This window comes from Hibiscus syriacus, unplaced genomic scaffold, assembly GCF_006381635.1.
Source record: "Hibiscus syriacus cultivar Baekdansim isolate YM2019G1 unplaced genomic scaffold, ASM638163v2 tig00110930_pilon, whole genome shotgun sequence".
Taxonomy (NCBI): domain Eukaryota; kingdom Viridiplantae; phylum Streptophyta; class Magnoliopsida; order Malvales; family Malvaceae; genus Hibiscus; species Hibiscus syriacus.
This window is the reverse complement of record NW_024062917.1, coordinates 68,176-91,296: the sequence shown is the minus strand read 5'-3', so window position 1 is coordinate 91,296 and position 23,121 is coordinate 68,176. Positions and strand designations below refer to the sequence as shown.

Here is a 23,121-nt window from a genome sequence, read left to right as displayed (position 1 = left end):
TCAGTTACGCATGTACCAAGCTTACTTTCATCTACCTCAGATGTGTTCATACCCTTTTTATCTGATAAACAAAACTGGGTAAAAACCAGGCCATTTCCACGTGCCTGTATGGGGTGCTGAATATAAAGGGTCTTTGGTTTTAACTCAATGAAAGAAATCTCTGCTTCTTTGCAGATAGCCTATCCCTCTGTGGTTCATTTTTCAGCCAAATATCATTCTCCAACGGCTGTTTGACCACCAGGAAGGCACTGGCGTTAACACCTTCATCGGATCCACCGGGTTGAGATGAGCTGGCTTGATCAATTTTCGTAGATAAGCGTCAGATAATTTTCTGGGACAGCATATTTTTGGACTTGTCATTGGGATCTATCCAGGTGTATAAGTTATGGTTTAATACGATTACATGTTCAAACTCACATCCGTTTAAATATTATAATAAAAACCATACCAATCAAATTACTTATTATACTTCAAAACATACATTCCTTCATAATTAAAACTACGGGCATTATGAACAATGACGGATGGATTTATAGTCTGGGGGCATGAGGAATTTTTTTATTAGTTATCTATTTTATTAATGTTGTCTATTCTGAAATATTATTTGTGATCGTTTCATATAAAAAATTTATGTCATTAATATATATGAATTCACCCTCAAAAATATTTTTGAATCCGCCATTGATTATGAAAAAGATATACATGTGTGGAAGCTCAGGTGAATGACCAATCCATCGATTAATCTTTAACCTATAACCTCAATTTATATTGATTGAAATACGGAAGAGTGGGGATGGCCTAGACTGGAGTGGAAATACCTGCAGAGTATATGTAAATATAAAATAATTACTAAAGCGTCTGCTTACATTTTTTGTTATCTAAGCTTCTAAAATATAATTTCTTGAAATTCTAGTGTAAGCGAGGACCTAATCACTGGTCAACAACCACCTTTTAGTGATATATGCAACGAAAAATATCTAAAATTACACCAATTTCAGTATATATAATCGATTCAATGAAAGTTAACATTCCGAAAATCGATCGGCACCATTCACCACCGATCTCATAACGCTATAAATGGTCAATCCATATTATTAGTTTATTACCGTAAATTCTAACTTGGCCTCTTTAGTGATGGAAGTTTCAAAGTGTCTTTCTCTTTGTTTGCTACTATGGAATCTTATCATTTCATTACTGAAGGGAGTCGAAGCTTCTCATAGGGTTTTCCCTGAATATCAGTTTTTGGCTGCAACAACCGTTAAGCAACTCCATAGAACGGTTTACCATTTTCAGCCTCCAAAGCATTGGATCAATGGTATGTTCTCCATCAATGCTTTTATACTTCACTTCGATATTATTTTTTCTTCTTTTGTAACCCATATATACGATAAATGTTAAAATTCGAACCTTATAATTTCGCATAAAAGAAAAGAAAGCATTGTAAAAAGGTGAAGGTCAAACGCATACTTCCATATTGGAAGTGAACATGAAAGGGAAATGTTCAAAGTTAAAATCAACTTACAACTCTATTTTATATAGAGTCCCCATTACTTGGTGGATAAATATTTTTAGTAGGGAAGAGTGTTTGATTGTATTGAGTAAATTTTTTTTGAATTATTCAAATTAATTAGTCTTATTTTATAACTCAAACTTTATTTAAAACTTTTTCGACTCGAGTTGTTCGAGTTTCTTTTTAAGTTTAATTGTAAATATTTATAATATTATGATACTATTTGATTCCGATTTAAATAACTTTCTATATATATCCATATTTCTTCATATGAGATATAAATATACCATACATAATTGAGGGGCTCGACTCAAACTTAAAAATCAATCTACTGATTACTAAAAATTTCAAATTATTTGAGTTATTATTCGAATATAAAAAAAAATTCAAGTCGAGATTTACTCACCCTACTTCTAAGAACTAGTTAACCACTGCCAACTTTCTTTGCTTTTTGTTCTTCAACAGTGGAATCACATCTTTATTGCATAAATTGTCACCTATGATCCATTGATCCCAGTATATCAATTTGATCATGATAGATACAAAGTTGACATTGTCACTGACTTCTAGTTTCTTTGTTTTTGGCTTCTTCCTTTTCTTTTCCACCGGGGGCGTTTGAAAACCGAACGATAGATCCAAATGGTGAGTGTTTTTAGTTTCATTTTAATGAACCCAAGTTAACCTATAGTTTTGCAAGTAATGATCCTGAGAAATAATGTTTTTGATCACGCAGGCCCCATGTATTATAATGGATTCTACCATTTGTTTTATCAATACAACCCCAAGGGGTCGGTGTGGGGCAACATAGTATGGGCACATTCAGTCTCAAAAGATTTGGTGAATTGGGAACCCCTTGAACCTGCAATCTACCCTTCAAAACCCTTTGATATAAAGGGCACTTGGTCAGGTTCAGCCACCATTTTCCCAGGCGATAAAGTGGTTATTTATTACACAGGGATCGACGCCAAGGAAAAGCAGTTACAAAACTACGCCGTACCGGAGAACCCGTCGGATCCTTACCTACGTAAATGGAAAAAGCCCAAGGAAGGAAACCCGATGGTGGTTCCCGATAATGAGATCAACGGCAGTTCCTTTCGTGATCCCACGACCGCATGGCAAGCAAATGGGTATTGGCACATATTGGTCGGGAGTAGGAAAAACGACGTCGGTGTAGCTTATTTGTTCAAGAGCAAGGATCAAAAGACATGGGTCAAAACTCCTGTTCCTTTGCACCAGGTCCCGGGAACAGGCAACTGGGAATGTCCGGATTTCTACCCTGTTTCGATTTCTGGTAAGACGGGGTTGGATACTTCTGAACTAGGGAACGATGTGAAACATGTTTTGAAAGTGAGCTTGGACGCGACAAGATATGATTATTACACGATTGGAACTTATTTCCCGGACCAAGACAAGTATGTTCCCGACAAGGGCCAGGCTGATGGCTGGGATGGACTTAGATTAGATTATGGTAACTTTTATGCATCGAAGTCGTTCTTTGATCCAGTGAAGCACAGGAGGATTGTATGGGGTTGGAGTAATGAGTCCGATACTAAGCAAGATGATGTTAAAAAAGGATGGGCTGGAATTCAGGTACCATCACACACACACATATATATAGTTATGGTGATGAACATTAATGGATGTTTTTGTGTCAGTTGATTCCTAGAACAGTGTTGCTTGATCCCAGTGGAAAGCAATTGGTGCAATGGCCTGTTGAAGAGATTGAGACACTCAGGGGGCAAATGATCCATAAGAGCAATCATAAGCTTGAAACAGGGAAGCCTGTTAAACTATCCCAAGGGATAACTGGCGCTCAGGTTTGGTCATATTTTTTTTATAGATATAATGTCAAAATTGGTTCCCAATATTTATCAAAATGGTAATTTTGACCCTATTCTTTTTTTAGAGTATTTGGCCTCAATTTTTCATTCTACGACAAGAAGGTCCCTAATATTTGATTGAATAGTCACTTTTAGTGGCGGATGTATGTGTACATGGCCACTCTGAAATTCGAATTTCTTTTTGTTGGATGTTCATTTTACTAATGGTGTCTACCCTACAATTTTATTTGTGTCTACCTCATACGAAAAATTTCTACATGTGTCCACCCTGATAAATATTTCTAGATTCGCTACTACTCACTTTGACCTTATTCTTTTTTATGGAGCATTTTGACCCTTAACGTTTCATTTTAAAGTAAAAAGACTCCTAACATTTAATTGCATTATAGCCCCAACATTTTATTTTAGGGTTAAAATGCACATATTTTGTAGCGTTAAATGTTTGTTAACTAACCGTTTTCATTTACGAATTGACTTTTTGCTAAAATGAAACGTTGCACCAAAATACTCCAATAAAATAATAGGGGCCAAAATGTCCATTTTGGTAAACATTGTAAGCTAATTTTGATATTATGTCTTATTTATAAACAACGTGATTAATTGAATGAGGGTGGAAATTCATCTTTTATTATGCAGGCTGATGTTGTAGTCACTTTCTCAATACCCAACTTGGACAAAGCTGAGCCGTTCGATCCTAGTTGGAAAGATCCTCAAGACCTTTGTTTCAAAAAGAAATCAGTGCAGGGCGCAATCGGTCCGTTCGGTCTGATGGTGTTGGCTACGGAAAAGCTAGAAGAATTCACTCCAGTTTTCTTCAGGATATTCAAAGCTAAAGACAACAAACCTGTTGTTCTCATGTGCTCTGATGAAGAACAGTCTGTTGCTCATTCTGAGTTTAATTCATCCATTACATGTATATATATACATAAAAGATTCGACTCATTAGTGTTAACCTGATTTTTGTTTGATCTCTTTGTTGCAGTTCCACCCTGAAGACTGATGTCTATAAACCAATGTACGGTGGCTTTGTAGATGTCGATTTGGCTGATAAAAAACTCTCTCTCAGAAGTTTGGTACGTATTATTTTTGTTATAAAGTGGTGTGCAATTAAAAATATATAAATATATCAAGGACCCATTGGTCTAGTGGGAATAAGATATTAGAGTTCTTAAGTAAGACATTTGTACCCTGACGATTACGAAGGAAGCAAACTGGATTGGCAGCGTCGTCCCATAATGGACCTCTACAAAATCTTATTTAAATTACTCTATCCAATGGATCAAATATTAGTTATTAATTCAAAAAATTTTATATATATAAATATAAAACATTTGAACTCATCTAGCGACCTCAGTGATAAAAATGAATATTGTTCTTTCTAGGGGTTTCGGATTCAAACAACTGTATTCGAAGGATACATGCGCGTTATTAATTGCTAAGAAAGATTTTGAGAACCCATCAAATTGTCTCAGTAGTTAAAGGGAGCGTTATTAGGTTCAAGTAGCTACGTCTGCGTGTGTGTGCATAATTGACTAAGAAAAATTCTAAACAAATAGTATCTCGTAATCACTTCAAACTTTTTTTTTAAAAAATGAAACACTTTGTTTTGGCAGATTGATCACTCGGTGGTGGAGAGCTTTGCAGCAGGTGGGAAAACAATCATCAGCAACAGGGTATATCCAACAGTAGCAGTATTTGAGATGGCTCATGTGTTTGCATTCAACAATGGAACTGAACCAATCACTCTGGAACGCGCGCTCCTGTGCTTATAGCATGCAAAGGCCTGAAAGGATGAACAAATGAAAACACTTGTTTCCCTCAAATGCTTCTCAATATCTCTTTATTTTCTTTACTACTTCTTAATCATACATGTTAGCACTTTATATTATAAAATAATAACAGGATTTTAATTTAATATTTTTGTATAAATTTTAAATTTAGAAAATAAATATATATTCAATATATAATAATATAAATCAATTAAAAGGTAATTTAGAAAATAAATATGAATATTATGACATTTTTATATTATATGAATATACAATTTTATTTTTGATTGCAGTTGCACATATCGCTTTTAAAATGTGAACATTATGTCATTTTATAAGAAAAAACATTAGTTAATTTGTTTTACTAAAAACATTATTTGTAAATTAATTTCTCAAAAGTTGATAATAATCATTAAAATAAGTACAATATCCATCAACAGAATTGGCAAAATACGGTAAATGGAAATTAAACGTTGACGATATTGTAATGATATATGGTACAAACCTAGGTGTGGGGTTTAGGCTTAGTTTTGCTAAAACCTGAGGAAGTCTAAGACAGTGCAATACACCAGATCTTGCACTAATCCAAACTGCTTCATCCTTACAATTTCGAAAACACAAGTAAAAGTACTTATAAAAATATACTCTAAACTCATATATGAAATAAAATTATAATTCAAGATATGAAAAAACAAGTGAAAAGGTTGCACCCATTTATAAGAGAATGATACGCATAACTCTGGTAACATAATATCAAAGATGAATACCTAAAACCCTAATACAATTGAGCGGTTGCAATCTTAGCTCTTGATCTCTTCTAGATCAAATGAATAAAATTGCAAGATAAGCTAAACACAAAGATTATGACATGGATAGGCGCATAGGTTGCTTAATCCTAGATCTAATCTTGATTCAACAGTTGAAATTACAAACGCACAAATTATTATATGTGCTGAATTAAAATTAAATTCTAATCATAATAAATATTGTAGAACCCTAAATTTATTTAAATTACAAATAATTAATAAAATTATTAAAAATTCATAATTATTAACTCCGTTTAGGAATATTTGCATCTGTCGCCTTTATTAGAATATACATATCTTGAACTTCCGGCATTAAATTAAGAAGTTTAAGATGCATTGAAAAACTAAAACACAACTAATTTTAATGCAAGAAAACATATTGACCCAAAAATGCCTAAAATCCACTTAAAATGTTGACATAAATTTGTTGATGTTCCAACCCTAAAAAATAACTTCAACTTTTTATCCAAAATAACCAATTTGACTCCTCTAATCCACATATCACCACAACTAGAGGTGCACAAAAAATCTGAATATCCGATTTTGTGTAAAAATATTCGAAATCGGATTTAGGAAAAACCGGTTTTTTTAAACCGGATCGGATAATTTTAAAACCGGATAGTATAATCGGTTTGAGAAAAAAATTGGACGACCGGATTTTTTACCGGATTAAAAACCGGTTTGAAAAAAGCTGGATAAAAAACCAGTTTTTATCCGGAAAAAAATCCGGTCTGGGGTTTAAAAAATTGGATGACCAGATTTTTTACAGATTAAAAACCGTTTTTTTTAAAACCGGTTTTTTTCAAACCGAACCGGTTACATCATCCGGCCCTCCAAACCGGTTATGATCCGAACCCGTTTTTTTATAAACCGATTTTTTGGCTTAGTGAAAAAACCGGATCGGATTTAAATCTAGCTATGTGCATCTCTAACCACAACAAAGAGTAATGAATAGTAGAGTACCCTTTAGTTTCACATGCTCCAGCAAGAAACGAAGGACGAAGAACCTTTGGAACTAGTGAAGTAGCATACTCCATAATCCATATAGGTGAAATCTTTTACCAGCTGGTTTTCTACGAAAATAAGACTCGAAAATAAAATCAACGAATTTTTCCTGAGTATTTTAATTAATGGTATTTAATTTTGTAAATTCATTTTGAAATTCACATTTCATGATGTCATTTAGAAATATAATAATAATAATAATTAAAATAAAAATACAATATCCACCGACAAATTTGGTAAAATACAATAAATAAAAATTAAATGGTGATAATATTCCAAAACCCAATAATGGGGTTTGGGCAAAGCTTGCATTTCTCCATTCAAAGCTTAAAATTGCTAACCCTGAGAAAGGATTATTTATACAACCCTCCAAACCGCTACATCCTTACAATCTTCCAAGACATGATTCGAATATAACACTTTACAATAATCATACACATAAACGTGATTTGCACAATGAACAAGTCAACACCACCGAGTTTTTTTAATTGATTTGAGTAAGGGGTGAGCGTGGTATTAATGATACCTTCAATTCCTTCCCCTCAAATGATTTGTACGAGTTGTTTTCACGAAATTCTTCGACCAGAGCTTCCATTGGCATGGCTCGTAGTGATTCAATCGTCCCTTTGCTTGGAACATCTTGCTCGCTTCGTGTTGGTGTTGTCCCACTTGGCTCATAATCCTATACATATAGTTTTGTCGATGCACAAATTTTAGTCTACATGGTTGGTTAAGTCAAAAGCTTTATGCACTAACATACATACCATGTATCTTTGTTGGAATGTTTCTTCTGCTCTCTGCTTGATCGTTGAAGCTTGACTCGAATGATCATCCTGGAATGTTTCCAGGCTTTTCCTATGAGCTTTAATGGAGTCCACAATTCCCCGTGTTATTCCCTGTTCCTGCTCTGACATTCCTGTGCAGAATTCCACCAAGAAATTATCTCATTAGAGGATTCCCATGCTGAAGCTAACTTTTCCTTTGTCTCTTGTGGTACTTTCACCTTATCAAAGTACTAAATTGCACACAGTTTAAACACTAAAACATCTGACACCAAAGAATCAAACGAATTGTTGTGTCCCCTTGAATGCAAGATATTTCAAAACCAATCTTAGATAAGCCAACAGTTGGCATCAAACATAAACTCTACAGTAAATGCTATACAGAAAGAGACTCACTATCAATGTACTGAAGGGTATCATCTGTATTTATCAAGCCATCTTGCTCAGCCACAATGCGGGCAGTATCAATTTCAGCATCATGCTGCTCATTTGCATCAGTAGCATTCCTGATAGAAACATAATGAAATTAGCTTCCAGGAGACAACAAAATACTACAAAATGGAACCAATTACATGTGCACTAATATGCCAACAAAAAAATTAGCTCTAGAAAGAATTTATTGTTATCTTTTGAGGAGAAAAGTAAACTAACTTGCATGCATTTGCAATGACAAATACTCTGCAAAAGATGTTCACTACCAACCTGATAAGTGACACATATCTGAACATGTTTACTACCCTTCCATTCACAGATTCCTGAGTACTTTGTAGTGCTTGAATGCAGATTCAGCAGTAGTCACACTTGAGTTAAAGACAGAAAAAGGAAAAGTCAAAACCAAAACCAAAAAATGAGAAGAAAAGGATTCAAAATACGTTCAAGACATAATTTACCAATGCTGTAGGAGTTCCTCGATACGACAATGTTTAGCAGCTGAGTAGTCAGCAGTGTCTTTAGCATCATTCTCTGCTTGTGTGGTGAATGCTTCCCATTTTCGTTTGGCGTCTGTTGTAATACCGTCCATGGAGGAAACATGTCCGTCCAAAAATGTTTTGTTAGCGTCAACACTTTCTTTGATAGCATCAAGCCTTGCATCCACCTGCCAGAGAAATCATTGCTTGGTCTTCAAATAACCATAAGCAAAACTAGAAACCAAATAGGGAATGAACAAACCAGCTCTTTTTGCCGACGAACATGGTTGTACACAAGATTTGTCATATCGGCAATAAGCTTATCTGCATCAGATTTCGATTCCTCCTACATGGCATATGCTTGATGAATAAGAAACTTCAATAATGTATCTCAGGTCAAGAAATAGTAAAATGCATATTATACCTCGTAAGCCTTCTGGAAGCTAGCAATGTTCTTCATTTGAACTTTATCAGCTTGCACAGCGTGATTCTGAACCCTCAGAGACTCTTCTGAAAGCTTATCCAGAATTTCACTGCTATAATCAGAAATGTCCTTTGTTTGCTCAATACTGACATGGAACCTCTGTTAATCAAAAGAGAACGGAGAAAAAGTGAAATCAGAAAGGAAAAGGAAATAAATATAAAGAGAAGAAAGAGTCTAGCTATGCAACCCATCTATAGGAAATTATGCTAAATATAAATAGTGCAAGCAAAAAAATTGTAGGCAACAAAAAATAATTGCAGAATAAATGCAATTCCTAAATTGCTATGCTCTAAAAGAGAAAAAAAGGTAAGGTATCAGAAATTCAGAATCAGTTGCATTACCGCTTCAAAGACAAACTCAACTCAACAATGGAGCACAACCTGTCTTAGTTCCTTTGCAAAAACAGCCATTTCATCCTGGTGAGTTACAAAACTATCCTGAAGATCATCAAATATTGAAGCTGCTTTGCAGGCCTCGGACAAAAGGAACTGATGCATAATTAATAAACAAAAGTGCAGACATTAACCAAGAAAAACTCCAAAAAATTAAATAAAATGCAGTAAACTCAAATATCAGTGCTTACCTCTTCAATAGAATGTCCATTTGAAGAAGCCAGAGCTGAAATTTCATCTAAGGCAGCATTGGAGCTCTTGGTGTAATCGCACAACATTTTGGACTGCCTCCAGATGGGAAACATGCAAGCTCTTGCAGTAGTCGCCTTTTTCTTCATTTCCAAGATTGCCTAAAAGCAAGATTTATGATAAAAGGTCAGCTTCAGCAATAGATGATATCCACAAAAGAACTACCAAGTTTGCTAAAAGTAATATTCGAGGTTCGTTCAAGGGGAAACCTTCGGTACCTTATCATGTATATCGGTAAAAGAGCAACAGAGTTTCTCAACACTGTGAAGGGCTCATTTTGCTGAGACCTGATGCCACCAGGTTGCAAAGCGAACCAATTTGTTGGGCTAGATCTACTTGGAAGTTGTTACTACTCTATTATCAGAGTTCAGTTTGTCTTCTCTTCCTATAAATTAAAGCACCATAGAGTCATAATTCAACAGTTCATAAACACTACATATGAATAACAACGCAGACAACATACCAATTTTTAGGAACATGAATTATGTCAGCAAAAAAAATATATAATAGTCAAGATTTAAGTACATCTCGATATGTACCTGCTTTTTCTGTTCACATATAATAAATTCTTTCTCCTTCAACACATAATGACACTTCTTCAGTTCTTCTTCGGAGTTGGCTAGCAATTTGGCTGTTTCAATCAAGTTATTCTGTATTTTCCACCTATTTAATTAGCATGATCCACAATATAAAGGATCAGATAAAACCCTGAAGACAGTTTACCTCAGTAATCTCAAGCTTTCCACTAAAATCAGAGCATTGTCGAACTTGGGCAACGTATTTATCTTGCAATTCCTGAAGTTGCTGTTTTGTAACAAACCAAAAACAGATAGCAAGTGGTAAGTCTGATAAATCAAACAACGACACAAGGATCTCATGACCAGGCCTCATTAAAAATTGCACCAGAGCAAAGGCTAACCTTTTGATGTGTTTCTAGAAGGACCCCATTTGTTCAATCTGTTCAGCCATTGCCTAAACAAATGCCAGTTAAACCACATGAATAATAACAAATCAAAGGAAACATCCAGTAGCCCTGAAAAATGAGTGTACTAAATAAAAGGCTTCAATTATACTTGAATAGAAAAACTCATAGATAGAGTAGAAAACACACCAAAATTTCCAGTAGTATCCAAACTATCTTATCTAACAAATCATCAAAGAAATGACTAAATAATAAAACCTCTGCTATAGGCGTAAACATACACCCTAAATCTAATAGGGAAGTGTGAACCAAACTTCACACCTTCTTTTCACTTTCTTCTTGGTAATATCGCTCCTTTGGAATATAAACACCATTCTTTTCACGAGTAGCATACACCTCTGAATAAATGGACATGCAAAAAAAAAGCAATGTATAACAGTCAATGTAGTTTATAAAAGAATACTATATTGTCTAACATCCTTAATTGTTAGAACAAAGTCCAAATAAAGAAGCATTTTACCTGACTTTAGACGTTCAATTTCACCATAGAGGTCCTTTATAAGTTGATTTCATCATTTTTTGGTTAACCTACATAAAGCAATCAATAGGTTACATGCCAAACCTTTTGAATTCCAAACAAGAGTGTCATATAACAGCCAATAACAATAAAACATCAAGAAGTTGCATAGTGGGGACAAGAAACAATAAGTGGATACTTTTATAGCAAAATGATTGCATAATTGCAATCTATATTCAACTTACATTCGAGATATAGTACAGAATAATTACTTACCTCCACAGGTATATATAGCCCACGGTACTATATGAATAACAGTTAGAAAATCTGAAGATTATAAACCAACTTCAAGCGCATGAAACTCCAAGGGAATTCAGAGTACTGGTTGAAGCATGAATGATACATCGGTTTCCAGGAACATAGAACTTTCATTTATCAAAATTCAGTTTAAAATTTAAAGCAAACAATGTTGCATATTCCAGAAGTTATAGCAGGACTCATTTACATTAACTGTAAATTTTAGCTTGTTTCTAGCCATTGTTCAAGGAATACAAGAAAAGATAAACCCAATCAAAAGGTGACATGAGGAAGGAAATTAACTTGTTGGCTAATTATTGCGTACAACAAACCTCAGGCTTATTCTTTATATTCTTTGCCCTGTGAGCATAATCCAGTGTACTTAAGGTCTCCTCGAGACAATGGACAGCAGGAGAAACTGTGGCTATAATGCAAGTTTTTGTCCGTCCACCAAGTGAATCACGAAGTAATCGAGTAAGCTTGCTATCCCTAAATTCCCATTAAACTAAACGATTAGAGAAAAACATGAAATGAATACAGGTACCAAGAAACTAAAAGAGCCAATTCAGACCTGTACGGAATATGCCCAAGATGCTCTACGAGGGCAGTTATAACTCGTCCTAAAGTCAGTAAACTTTTATTAATTTCACCAGCTTCTCTTGCACGACCCTGTAAATAACAACATCAAACAAAAAATTAATGATTTTAACTAAAATATAATCAGGTAACAAAGTCCAAAGGCAAATTGATTGGATAATATGCAAGAAATACATACATCCCTAGCACCAGAGCGGGATATATTTCTGAGCCTGCTAAATCAACCAAATTCAGCTTCCCACACTTTATAAGCTCTTCACCTTCTGGCGTAGCTTCCTTGATATGAATTGTAATAGTAAAAAGAGAATGCGACCGACTGAAATAGACCAATGTATTTCAATCAACAAAATGTGAAAGAAAAAACGGCTTAACTTCACTCAAGTTCAAGCATATAAAGCAGACAAAAGAACCATTACCTTGACTGCTTATTCAACAAAGTTTCAGCTGTTCGGCGCTTAGCAGACCCTCTTTCAAGCAAAGAAATATCTCACTAGCACTTGTAACAATTTCTTCTTCTAATCCTCTCACAAGAACTCCCCCTTTCCCATCTTCCATTAATGGCAACTGCTTCTTCTGTTTCTCCTCCAAAGCAACTTTTGAAATTTCTTCCGGTGCCAGCAAATCAGTAATCTCTTCATTATACAGTTCCAGAAATGTTACTTTACGCTGTATTCCGCATTTTGGCCCTCCAGTGTATCAAAAATCTGTTGAACTGCTCTTTTCCCATCTCCATTAATGGCAACTGCTTCTTCTGTTTCCTCCAAAGCAACTTTTGAAATTTCTTCCGGTGCCAGCAAATCAGTAATCTCTTCATTATACAGTTCCAGAAATGTTACTTTACGCTGTATTCCGCATTTTGGCCTCCAGTGTATCCAAAATCTGTTGAACTGCTCTTGGAATAACCCCTGCCCCTGCTGGCAATTCGCCAGTAGGACCCGTCTGTCTCATTGTTAACATGTATTTGACAAATTAGAGCACTCATTGCACAGAGGGATAAAATTAGAAGTGAAATAAAACTTAGGTAATAAATTTATTACCTTTGCCCTCTTGCATTCACCTTCATAGTGTAGTTTTCCCAGTACCGGTTTGACCGTATGCAAAATTGTACAGTTAAAACCTTCTAAAACTTCATTAACAATTGGAACAACAGCTTGTTTATATAGATCCTTTGTTGTGCTGATGGCCCAAATACCTATTCACCATTAAAAAGACATCCAACATTTACAGCAGCAAACAAATCGAATTAATAATAATAATTAAATTAATTATCACAAAAAAGTCACCTTATCGAATGTGAAACTCTATCGAACTGTTTTCCGGCTATGTTCTGAGAAACAGCGACTTCCGTTGGTACTCGTTACACTTCACCACTTCCGGCGCATGGTTCCTTAATCCTCTTCGCTAAACGGCCTATAAATTTGTTTTTTACACCGAAAAAAACACTAAGAATCTAACAAAACAAAGCCAAAATGTGAGAAAAACTAAGCAAAACCTGCAACGAAGGAGAACTTGAACGTGACGCCTCTCTTTTTCGTGGCGACCGGACATTTTAAATCGTCGAAAGAAGGAGAATCACACGAACCTATTTTCGATTTTTAAAAAAATTTCTTTGTAATTGTTGTGTGCGTTCAGCTATGTTTTTTTTATGTTGCTACTGTTAGATCCGCTTTTGAAATTGGTTCTCTGTTTCTTGTTTTTTTTTTTTTGGGGGGGGGGGGGGGGGTGTTTATGCTTGTGAAATAAAATATGATGAAAGAGCGGGCTTTAGAATGGGATTTGAATTTTAAGAAGCTGTTAGATCAACGGGTGAGGTTTTGTTGGAAATGTTAATCGGACGGTCAATATTTTAAATTGTACAGGGATTACCCGTATGATCTGGCTAAGCCTGGCCCACATAATTTATACTTGGACTTAGCCCTATAAATTTTCATCCGTTTGATACACAGTTGTTCGATGCTCTAAATTTCTAGAATTTCATAAATTTTGTTCTTGGTTCATATTCATAAAAGATTAGCATCCAACTCGATTCAAATATATAGAAGGTTTTTTATTATTTTAATATTTAAAATTTAATTTTTGTATTATATTTTATGAAATTAAGATTTTGTATTATTTTTATTTAAAATATTGTGATCTCTTCTTTAATTTATATTTAATTTTACAGTTAACTATTGATTTAACAAGTATAAGAAAATTAAATAATTTTTATTTCTTCATGTCTATAATTTTAATCAATTTGACTTTTAAAAATTATAGACACAAATTATTACAAATTATATTATTCAATTAATAATATTTTTATTTACTTTAAAGATTAAGAGTCAAATTGATAAAAATTATAAAAGTAAGGAATTAAAAATATTTTTTTTTAATTGTTAGGTCAACTAGTTAACAGTGAAATTGAATAAAAGTTAAGGAACTGATCAAGATTTTTAAATTAAAAAAAAAGTAAATACTAAAATTTAAATTTTGAAATAGTACAAAAGTCCTTGATATATTTAACCCTCTAAATATTTTATATGAAAAGATAGTATTTAAAAATGTGTTTTTTTATGGCTTAAGTAAAAAAGGTGCCTAACCTGTGTGTTTTCCAGTTTAATATCTAATGTTTATTTCGTTCCAGTTGGTGCCTAACGTTTATTTCGTTAATCAAAATAGGTCAAGTCATGACAGACCATTATGTTGGTCGTTAACCCATTTAAATGTGGTTGGCATATTTTTTAATTTTAAAAATGATTTCTAAAAATAATAAATTAATTAAAATGAAAAATTAACTCTTACCTTATTTAACTCTAAATTATTTTCCACTCTTTCCCATTCCTTCTAGATAATCTAAAAATTTGCAAGGAACCTAATAATTCATGTTTATCGTTGCAATTGAGGAATGTGAAATATATACTACCCAAAGCGAACCAAAAATTAGAGTTAAGGAAGAAGAACTATCGAAGAAGTGAAGTGTTGATGAAGGTCAAGTTCAAAGGTAAGTCTGAAAAATAAATTTATGTGTGATTTGATTTTAGTGGTAAGTATTGCAATGAAAAACTCATATTTTTCTTGCAAATATTGGTGTTCCAATTTTGAGTTTTATCGAAGGACAAACTTTAAGAAAAAACAATGGTACCCAGAGAAAAAAATCCAAAAGCTATGGAAGGTAAAGCTACTCGATCTCAAATAAAAAATTGAGATTTTTTTAACATTTGTGTTTGTTAACGTTTTCCCTTTTGGCTTTTTGGTATTGAGGGTTTTTTTTTCGAGTTTCTCAGTTGTGAGTTCACTGTAATACGTAATAACTTGCATGCATGGAAGAATGTTTGGGCAAAAAACTTAGCATTTTTCTAAATTTGCTTTCTTGCCCCGGTGGGGTTGTTATTGGTTGTTGGGAAAATGAAGAAATGTAAAATTCTAATCATGATTTTTGTTTCCAGGAAAAAAAAGTTATAATTTTCTTATTGAATTGTAGTCTTGTTTGCTTTAGAGTGTTTTGTGTTATTAACTTTTATTTGTAATGATTTAATGTTGTTTAGGGTACATTGGAGGGAAGTGCATTTTAATTAATTTCTTATTTCAAAAAATATTTTTTAATATAAAAACATGTTAGGTGATATTTTTAATGGGTTAACGGTCAAATTTAAGGGTCTGTCATGACTTGACCCATTTTGAATAACGGAATGAAACGTTAGACACCAAATTGAAATGAAATAAATGTTAGGCATTACACTGGAAAAACAACCATAAGTTGAGCATATTTTATATACTTCAGTCTTTTTCTAATTTCAATTCTTTTGAGTATTTACGTTAAGATGTATTAATAAATTTCTTTTTTTTAATATAGAATTTCATTCATATAAAACTTTCAGATCAACGACTACTTTCAAATCAGTAAATTTATCCAATACATTCAAACTATTATCATCATTAATAAAAAACAAAACATATGAAATAACTCTCAATTAAAGTAATCTGTGTTTGAGATAATATTATCTTATAAGACACAGTTGTATTATTAAATCAATAATTTGTATGAGATAAGATAAAAAATTACCATTTCTACCATTTTCGCTTAAAAAAAGACTTGTAAATAAGGAAAAAAATCTTTGATCAAAATAATTCATAGATTTGTAAATAATCTAAAATCTCTTGGTGATGATTCATCACAAGCACTGATCGAGTTGACATGAATGGTAGTTGAGCGTCAGAAAAAAATAATGAGACAATAAAGAAAGAGAGAGAAAAAAGAGGAGAAAAAAAATAATAAAACAAAATTGATGAAGGAAGATAATGTGACGAAGAAGGTTGATAATGACTCTAAAATCGTTTTAGAGTGACAATCGATTATAACTTTGTTTAAATGTTTGATTAAAAAACAAAAAAAAATAATTGATATTATGATGCAGAAATATATTTTAAAATATATATTTATTAACTTTTATTTGTATATATAAATCATATTTTAGATATTAAAATTGTAGGATTTTATGCCTATTAATATAAATTATATTATAAGGTTGGTTGTAATAAGAAAGATAATAGTCTAAAACAAGCTTGTATTTTATAAATTATCGTGAGCAATAATTCAGAAGAACTATTATGTTGTTTAAAGTTCAAATGGAGAGAGAACTTATCTTGGTTATCGAATACAAGATCTTAACTATTTAAAGATTAAACTCATTTATGACGTTAAAATATTTATCTTAGTCTAAGTAAATGTAAGACATTGTATGTATGATTTGATACTTTGATATATCAAGAAGTAGTAAGTTGATCAGGGTCGAGTAATAGTTGCATCAGATTGCTTGACTGCAGTGATTCTTCTCTCGTCCCATAGGTCGACCATAGCCCGATCCAAACTTTCCTTATCGGGAGTGGGACGTGGGACGTACTTAATACACCTCGCGGAGCAAACAAAGATGCGAATTTCAAGCTAAGATCGATGAACACCAATCCTTAGGATTGCAACTAGTTCACTGGTCATCTTCGAAACTGCAATTGCTGCTACAACAATAATATTTCTTTTCTTCTTAACAAGCCTCCATAGTTAGTTTTACTTGTTTTTATTTTTTATTACAAAAAAATAAATTAGTAAGTTGATAGATAATATATTGGGTATGTGACTCATATATGTATATATGCATTTATAGATATGAAAATCATAATTCATTAAAGAATAAATGACATCTTCTCAATGATATTGTGGTTAAAAGATAAGGTAGGTATAATGATGATATAATAAAATATACATCAGATAAACAAGAGGATTTAGATAAACAATTTCTCATCTAACCCTAATGCCTAGTATATATTAATAGGGATAGTTACTTGACTTAAAAGAAATTAACTTATGTAGTAGAAATATACTCAAAGTAGGTTTTTTAATATTAATCAACATATAAGAAAATTGAGTTCATACTTTCAATCCAATTAAGTTTTGAGAAAATAACCTCATTGACCGAAAATATCTTATAATATACGATTTTAACCAACTTTTTTTGGATTTGCCAAAATGACCAACAAATTCGCAACGCGAACTCCAATTTCGTAACCCAGTTTCCAATTTCGTAACCCAGTTTCCAATTTCGCAACGCGAATTTGTAAATCGCAACACATAAGTCAAATTCGCATCACGATAGTCAAATTCGCAACACAAAAGTCAAATTCGCAACGCGATAGTCAAATTGGCTTGTCGATCTAAATCCAAAGGCGTGTAGTTGTAAGAAATGGCAAACATCTGGTTATATGTGTGACCATGTTATAAAAGTTGCTCTTCATCTAAACCAAGATGATTCAAGCGCATACGCTATGGATTGCTACACTACATAAGTATATCGACAGACTTATGCCGAGATTGTCTACCCATGTCCACATCCTTCTGAGTGGGACATACCAGATGACTTACAAACAGTTTTGCCACCAGTCATGGACAGCAGGCTACCTGACCGACCAAAAAATCACGATCGTATACCGTCTAAGGGTGAAGAGAAGAGGATATCGACATGTAGTCGGTGCAAGGAAAGTGGTCATACAAGGTTGACCTGTGGATCACCAGTTCTATCACAATCATCTTTTCCTCTACCAAAAAATGGATCTTCATCAAAATACAAAGCTCATATGGTGTCAAGCAAAAGGAAATCAAAATCGTAATCAAAATCAAAATCTCAATCACAACCGGCTTCACCTTTTGGGACTTATTAACTTAGGTGATTTTTAAATGCAACGTTGTATTATGTTATTTTATGTGTGAATGCATACATTTTCAGTTAGACATTCATTAGTAACTTGAGTTTGAACATTGCTATGATCTGTTCAGGTTTTATCATGTTGGGATTTTCTCTTGTGTTTGATTGCTTGGATAGTTGTTCTCATGCTTATTCAACTGTCCTTAGCTTGTATTTATAGCTTGGAATGTGTTTGATGTTGTATATAACTTGATGTTGTATGTTGCGATCAACACGAAATTCAAATTCGCAACGCGAAATCGCAAACCGAAAATCGCAACGCGAATTTGACTTTCGCGTTACGAATTTGACTATCGCAACGCTTATTTCGCGTTGCGAAATTATACCTTCAACAGGTCTTTTTTGCCTTCAACATAATGCAGATTGAATTTAAAACAACAAATCAACTTTTACAAATCAATTAAACAAGCAAAAAAATAATTTTTATTTACACATCAAATTAAACAAATCAACTTTTACAAATCAATTAAATAAGCAAAAAATAATTCTTATTTCTTCATCAATTAAACAAATCAACTTTCAATGTAAAATTCAATTAAACAAGCAAAAAAGTGTACCCCAGACTGTTGTTTATGCACAAATACATCAATTTCACGCAGCTAACGTCAGGAATAACCTGCATAAACCAAACATTTGCTCAAACAACACTTTCTACACATCAAAAACCAACAAACAACAAATTATTGAATTATAGGTACTTAACCAAACATTTTCAAACCAACAAAGAGTATATATGTTAACAATACTTTCTCAAACTTACCAATTGTTTATGCAAACTTTCAGCATGCGGATGCAGGTAGGCAACATCTCGTATATATCGCTCGAGCCATAAAATGTCGAAACCATAAGCCTACTGCAGCTCTATCTCTATCTGTGGGAGGTAGAATGTGTTTACTTCCTATCGTCAAACGCTCCAAGCACATGCATACAAGAGGACCACAATCCCCTCTGGCTCCCTCCATTTGTTGTGGCACAGTATCGTCTCTGATCATTGCAACTTTGAACTTTTTTGGCTTCTTGTTTCCATAATTAGTCCAATAATCAACCGCGTCCAAGTATTTCGCCAAATGAGCTCTCCATCCCTTACAAATAATTTCTCTCAAATCAAACAATGGTATGTAATTCAACATGTTGTCATATACCATTGTCTTCAGGGATGGGAGCTGAAGCTCGACGAGAAGCCAATGACGACGTTCAAAAACATGGATAAACACCTGCAATCATAAATAATTGCACACATCAAATAAAATTTATGAAAACCTTTAAAATATTCAAAAAATAAATACTAATCTTATCGATCTCCCACCATGCAGGATAGAGTTTAGCTTTTCCATTACCCAACATATATAAAGCATCTCTCGGTTCCTTCAAGTGAGCTATGTGAAAAGACGTCGGCATAATAGTCCATCGAGTATTTCTTATTTTCCTCAATTTCCTTATTATTAGAAGACGTGACACTCATGCATCAATATGTTGTTTTATAAAAAAAATGCATATATTAGTGAATTTATTAATAATTTAAAAAAATTTAATCAAAATACAATATAAGAACAATATAAGAAGAATATAAGACTTACCACCCCTTCGAGATAGTCATTATATTCAACCCCTAATAAAATACCCCACCAAGACCGATCAAGAAACAAATGAATAACATCGTCGAGTTGGCATAGGTCAGAATAACATCTCTTGCTCCGCTCATGTAGATAAAAATCAACTACGGTCTTAACCCAAAGGGTGTTATCCGTAATTGTGTCCGGTAGTGTTTCCCTCTCCTGCTGAGGAATGGTACTGGCCGGTAATACATACGAAAGCCAACTCTCATCCATCATATCGGGCGCGGGAGGGAGTTTATCAATATGTCGACATATGACGCCATGTGAATCGAGCTCTTGAACGGCGAACGGGACCTCTTGAACGATGACAGGGGCCTCTTGAACGGTGGAATGAGCTTCTTCGATGATGAGAGGGGCCTCTTGAACGATAGGAGGCGCCTCTTGAATGATGATAGGTGCATCGGCATTATTCTTACGGAGTCTTGGCACTAGTGGGGTGAACATAGACGTAATGACACATGCACGACGTCTGATGCGTGAATCCCGTCATGCAATAAAAACCCGACATAAAGCATCTACCTTATCGGGCCGCTGAAAATAAATTAATACATAAATCAGTAAATAAATAAATAAATAATGCTGAAAAAAGGTTATTTTCATTTTTAGTATAGTATTAAACAAATTTACCTCATTGCGTAGAGTATGAACCTCATTCTGCAACGATTAAACAATCTCGCATAGAGCGACAACCTCATCACGTAAAGTAGATACCTCACCACGTAGCGCACCATTGTCATTGCGTAAAAAATCCACCTCACCACATAAAGACCGAACCTCATCACGCCATGCACCATTATTTTCACATAAATTACTGACCTCATGACGCAAAGCACCGACCTCATCACGTAACTCCCCTAACTCATCCCGTGGAGGTGGAGAACATGGAGATAAATGTCGTGGCCTCTTTGTAAGTCGTCTATCATGAGGTAATGGTGGAGAAGAGGCTCGATGATGTGATGGAATATGTGATGGTGGAGGTGGAGAAGAGGCTCGATCAGGTGATGGCTCTGGGTGTCGAGCTGTAGAATCGGCCCGATCAGGTGATGGATCTCGAAGTGGGGGGTGCTCATCATCCGTCCCATCAAAAAATTGCTTACTAGCTTGCCACCAATCAGTGGCAAGCTCAGCCTCTATGGATGTCAGCCTCTGTAATGGATAGTTGGCCTCCTAACAATATAAAAGCTCAAACAAAGTTAAACTTGTACTAGTAATAACTTGTTTATATATGGTATTATTTATGTGTTAACTTACATCATTCATCGTCGTATATGGGAGTAACTCTTCCCAATCCAACATTCGGATCCTCTTACAGGTAATAGCCCTAGGAATATCATTTGATCTTTTTATCGCATATGTCCGCATGCTGAGGAAAGCCTCAAATATCCAAATCTACAAAACAATATAATACACAAACATTAGTAATTGTTAAATAATTAATTATAATTTTGGAAACATTATATAGAAATCCTTACCTTAAAGGCTCAAGTAAAGCCTGCCAAAGTGTATTTAGAACCATCGCCCCACAAACTTTTTCGGTCCTCAAAGGCAGACGACAACTTCTTACAGGTAGTTTTCCATAGATATGAACCCCACGGAAACAGGTTTCATGCATTTAGGTCCTATACCAATAATATTAGGTCCTCAGAGATAGGTTGTCTGTTCTCTTTGCCTAAAAAGTTGGCATGCAGAAGTAATAAATGGCATACTCGGACAACATCAAGGTCATCCATCCGAGTAAAACCATCTTTAACAAATAATCTCTTCAAGTCGTCGACGTGTAAACTCGGCTTCGACTTTGCCAGCTCAGGAAAAACCCGAGATAACCATGATGGGAGGAAGATATGACTAGTGTACCGGGTTACTTCATTGTGTCCGAAGCGTAGACCAGTGATTAAGCAAAACTCCTCCCGCTCAAAACAAGTATACGTCGGTGCCGGAGGAAAATAAAACCATATCTCTTCATCACCACGTTGTATCCTCTCGGGTAGATCGTTAGTCATGGTCTGAAGAAACAAATGTGTCAACATAGCATCTCCATCCGTATGTTGTACTTTCAGCCATTTCCCGAAGCAAGTATCCTCAAACAAATTTCTTTGTAGAGGTGTAAGTGTCGACGCAATTTTAGTGGCTAGGCTTAATTTATTCCTTAAGGTCAATGCAGCCGAAAAAAATTTATACAAAAACAATAAACATACCAAGTTGGATATACTAAAAACTACAAATTATCCACTATAAACAGACATGATATTAAACAGTGAAAACAAAGCCAAAATATGTTTCAAACTAGCACGGTATTCACATGATGTCATTATTCCATCATATTTCACAAAATGCATCAAATAACATTCGAGAAGTAAGCACTTATATAAACATTTAAAAGGACAACATATAGGTTTAGTGTAGGTTCAAGAACAACATAAAGAGTAGTAGTTTATTCTTGAAACTTAAATTAGCAACACTGTGAAGTTAGTATTTGTCTTTGTTTTGTCTTTTTGTTGAAGTAATGCAATTCATTCAAGTTTCAATTTGCATAATAAGAGTAGTTTCTGAAACTTAAATTCGCAACGAGAAAATGAAAATCGCAACGAGAAAATCACAATACGAAACTAAAATCGCGTTGCGATTTTCATTTTCACGTTGCGATTTTCGTGTTGCGATTTTGGTGTTGCGATTTTCATTTTCGTGTTACGAATTTAAGTTTCAAAAACTATTCTTCTGCAAATTGAAACTTGAATGAATTGCATTTCTTCAACAAAAAGACAAAACAAAGACAAATACTAACTTCACAGGGTTAAAGACTAAACAGTTTAGCAGTATTGGCAGCAACCGAATGAATTTACTAAGCAATCTCAATGAAATGGTTAATCTTTATATATATTGAAATTACCAGTAAATTTATCATCAATATAAGAAAAATCTAATAATAATACAAAAAATTCAAAATGAAAATAAGAGATTAAAAAACTAACTCTCGGTGGTTGTTTTTTCATTTCTGACCGTAAATTGTTGAGAGGGTTGCTCTGAGAGATGGAGATAGACGGATTTCGCCAGAGATGGAGACAGATTTTGTCGGAGATGAGGGACGGATGTCGACGTAGAGAGTGAGAGATGGAGATGGGACTGAGTTGTGATTTAGGGTTTTAGGTTATGATTTACGATAATATTGTTTACATTTGTGCTGCAAAATTAATAT

General features: G+C 34.1%; 1 protein-coding gene and 1 pseudogene across 1 annotated transcript; one reads left to right on the top strand and one right to left on the bottom strand.

Moving 5' to 3' along the window:
• The first annotated feature begins 1,134 nt into the window (after window positions 1-1,134).
• On the top strand, window positions 1,135-5,132 carry LOC120146609 (beta-fructofuranosidase, insoluble isoenzyme 3-like). The gene is made up of 7 exons (XM_039160125.1): window positions 1,135-1,315; window positions 2,144-2,152; window positions 2,244-3,100; window positions 3,166-3,327; window positions 3,988-4,226; window positions 4,334-4,424; window positions 4,965-5,132. Exons 1-7 carry the CDS (start codon window positions 1,135-1,137, stop codon window positions 5,121-5,123), a joined length of 1,698 nt encoding a protein of 565 aa, XP_039016056.1. The 3' UTR covers window positions 5,124-5,132.
• Window positions 5,133-7,290: 2,158 nt separating this feature from the next.
• On the bottom strand, window positions 7,291-13,627 carry LOC120146561 (annotated as a pseudogene).
• Window positions 13,628-23,121: the final 9,494 nt, after the last annotated feature.

What these genes read in the sequence shown, in the direction of transcription:
- LOC120146609 (XM_039160125.1), top strand. Translation starts at nt 1,135, where the DNA reads ATGGAAGTTTCAAAGTGTCTTTCTCTTTGTTTGCTACTATGGAATCTT. An exon ending in AAGGATGGGCTGGAATTCAG is followed by an intron (nt 3,101 to 3,165) that starts GTACCATCACAC and finishes TTTTTGTGTCAG; the next exon opens with TTGATTCCTAGAACAGTGTT. An exon ending in AACTCTCTCTCAGAAGTTTG is followed by an intron (nt 4,425 to 4,964) that starts GTACGTATTATT and finishes TTGTTTTGGCAG; the next exon opens with ATTGATCACTCGGTGGTGGA.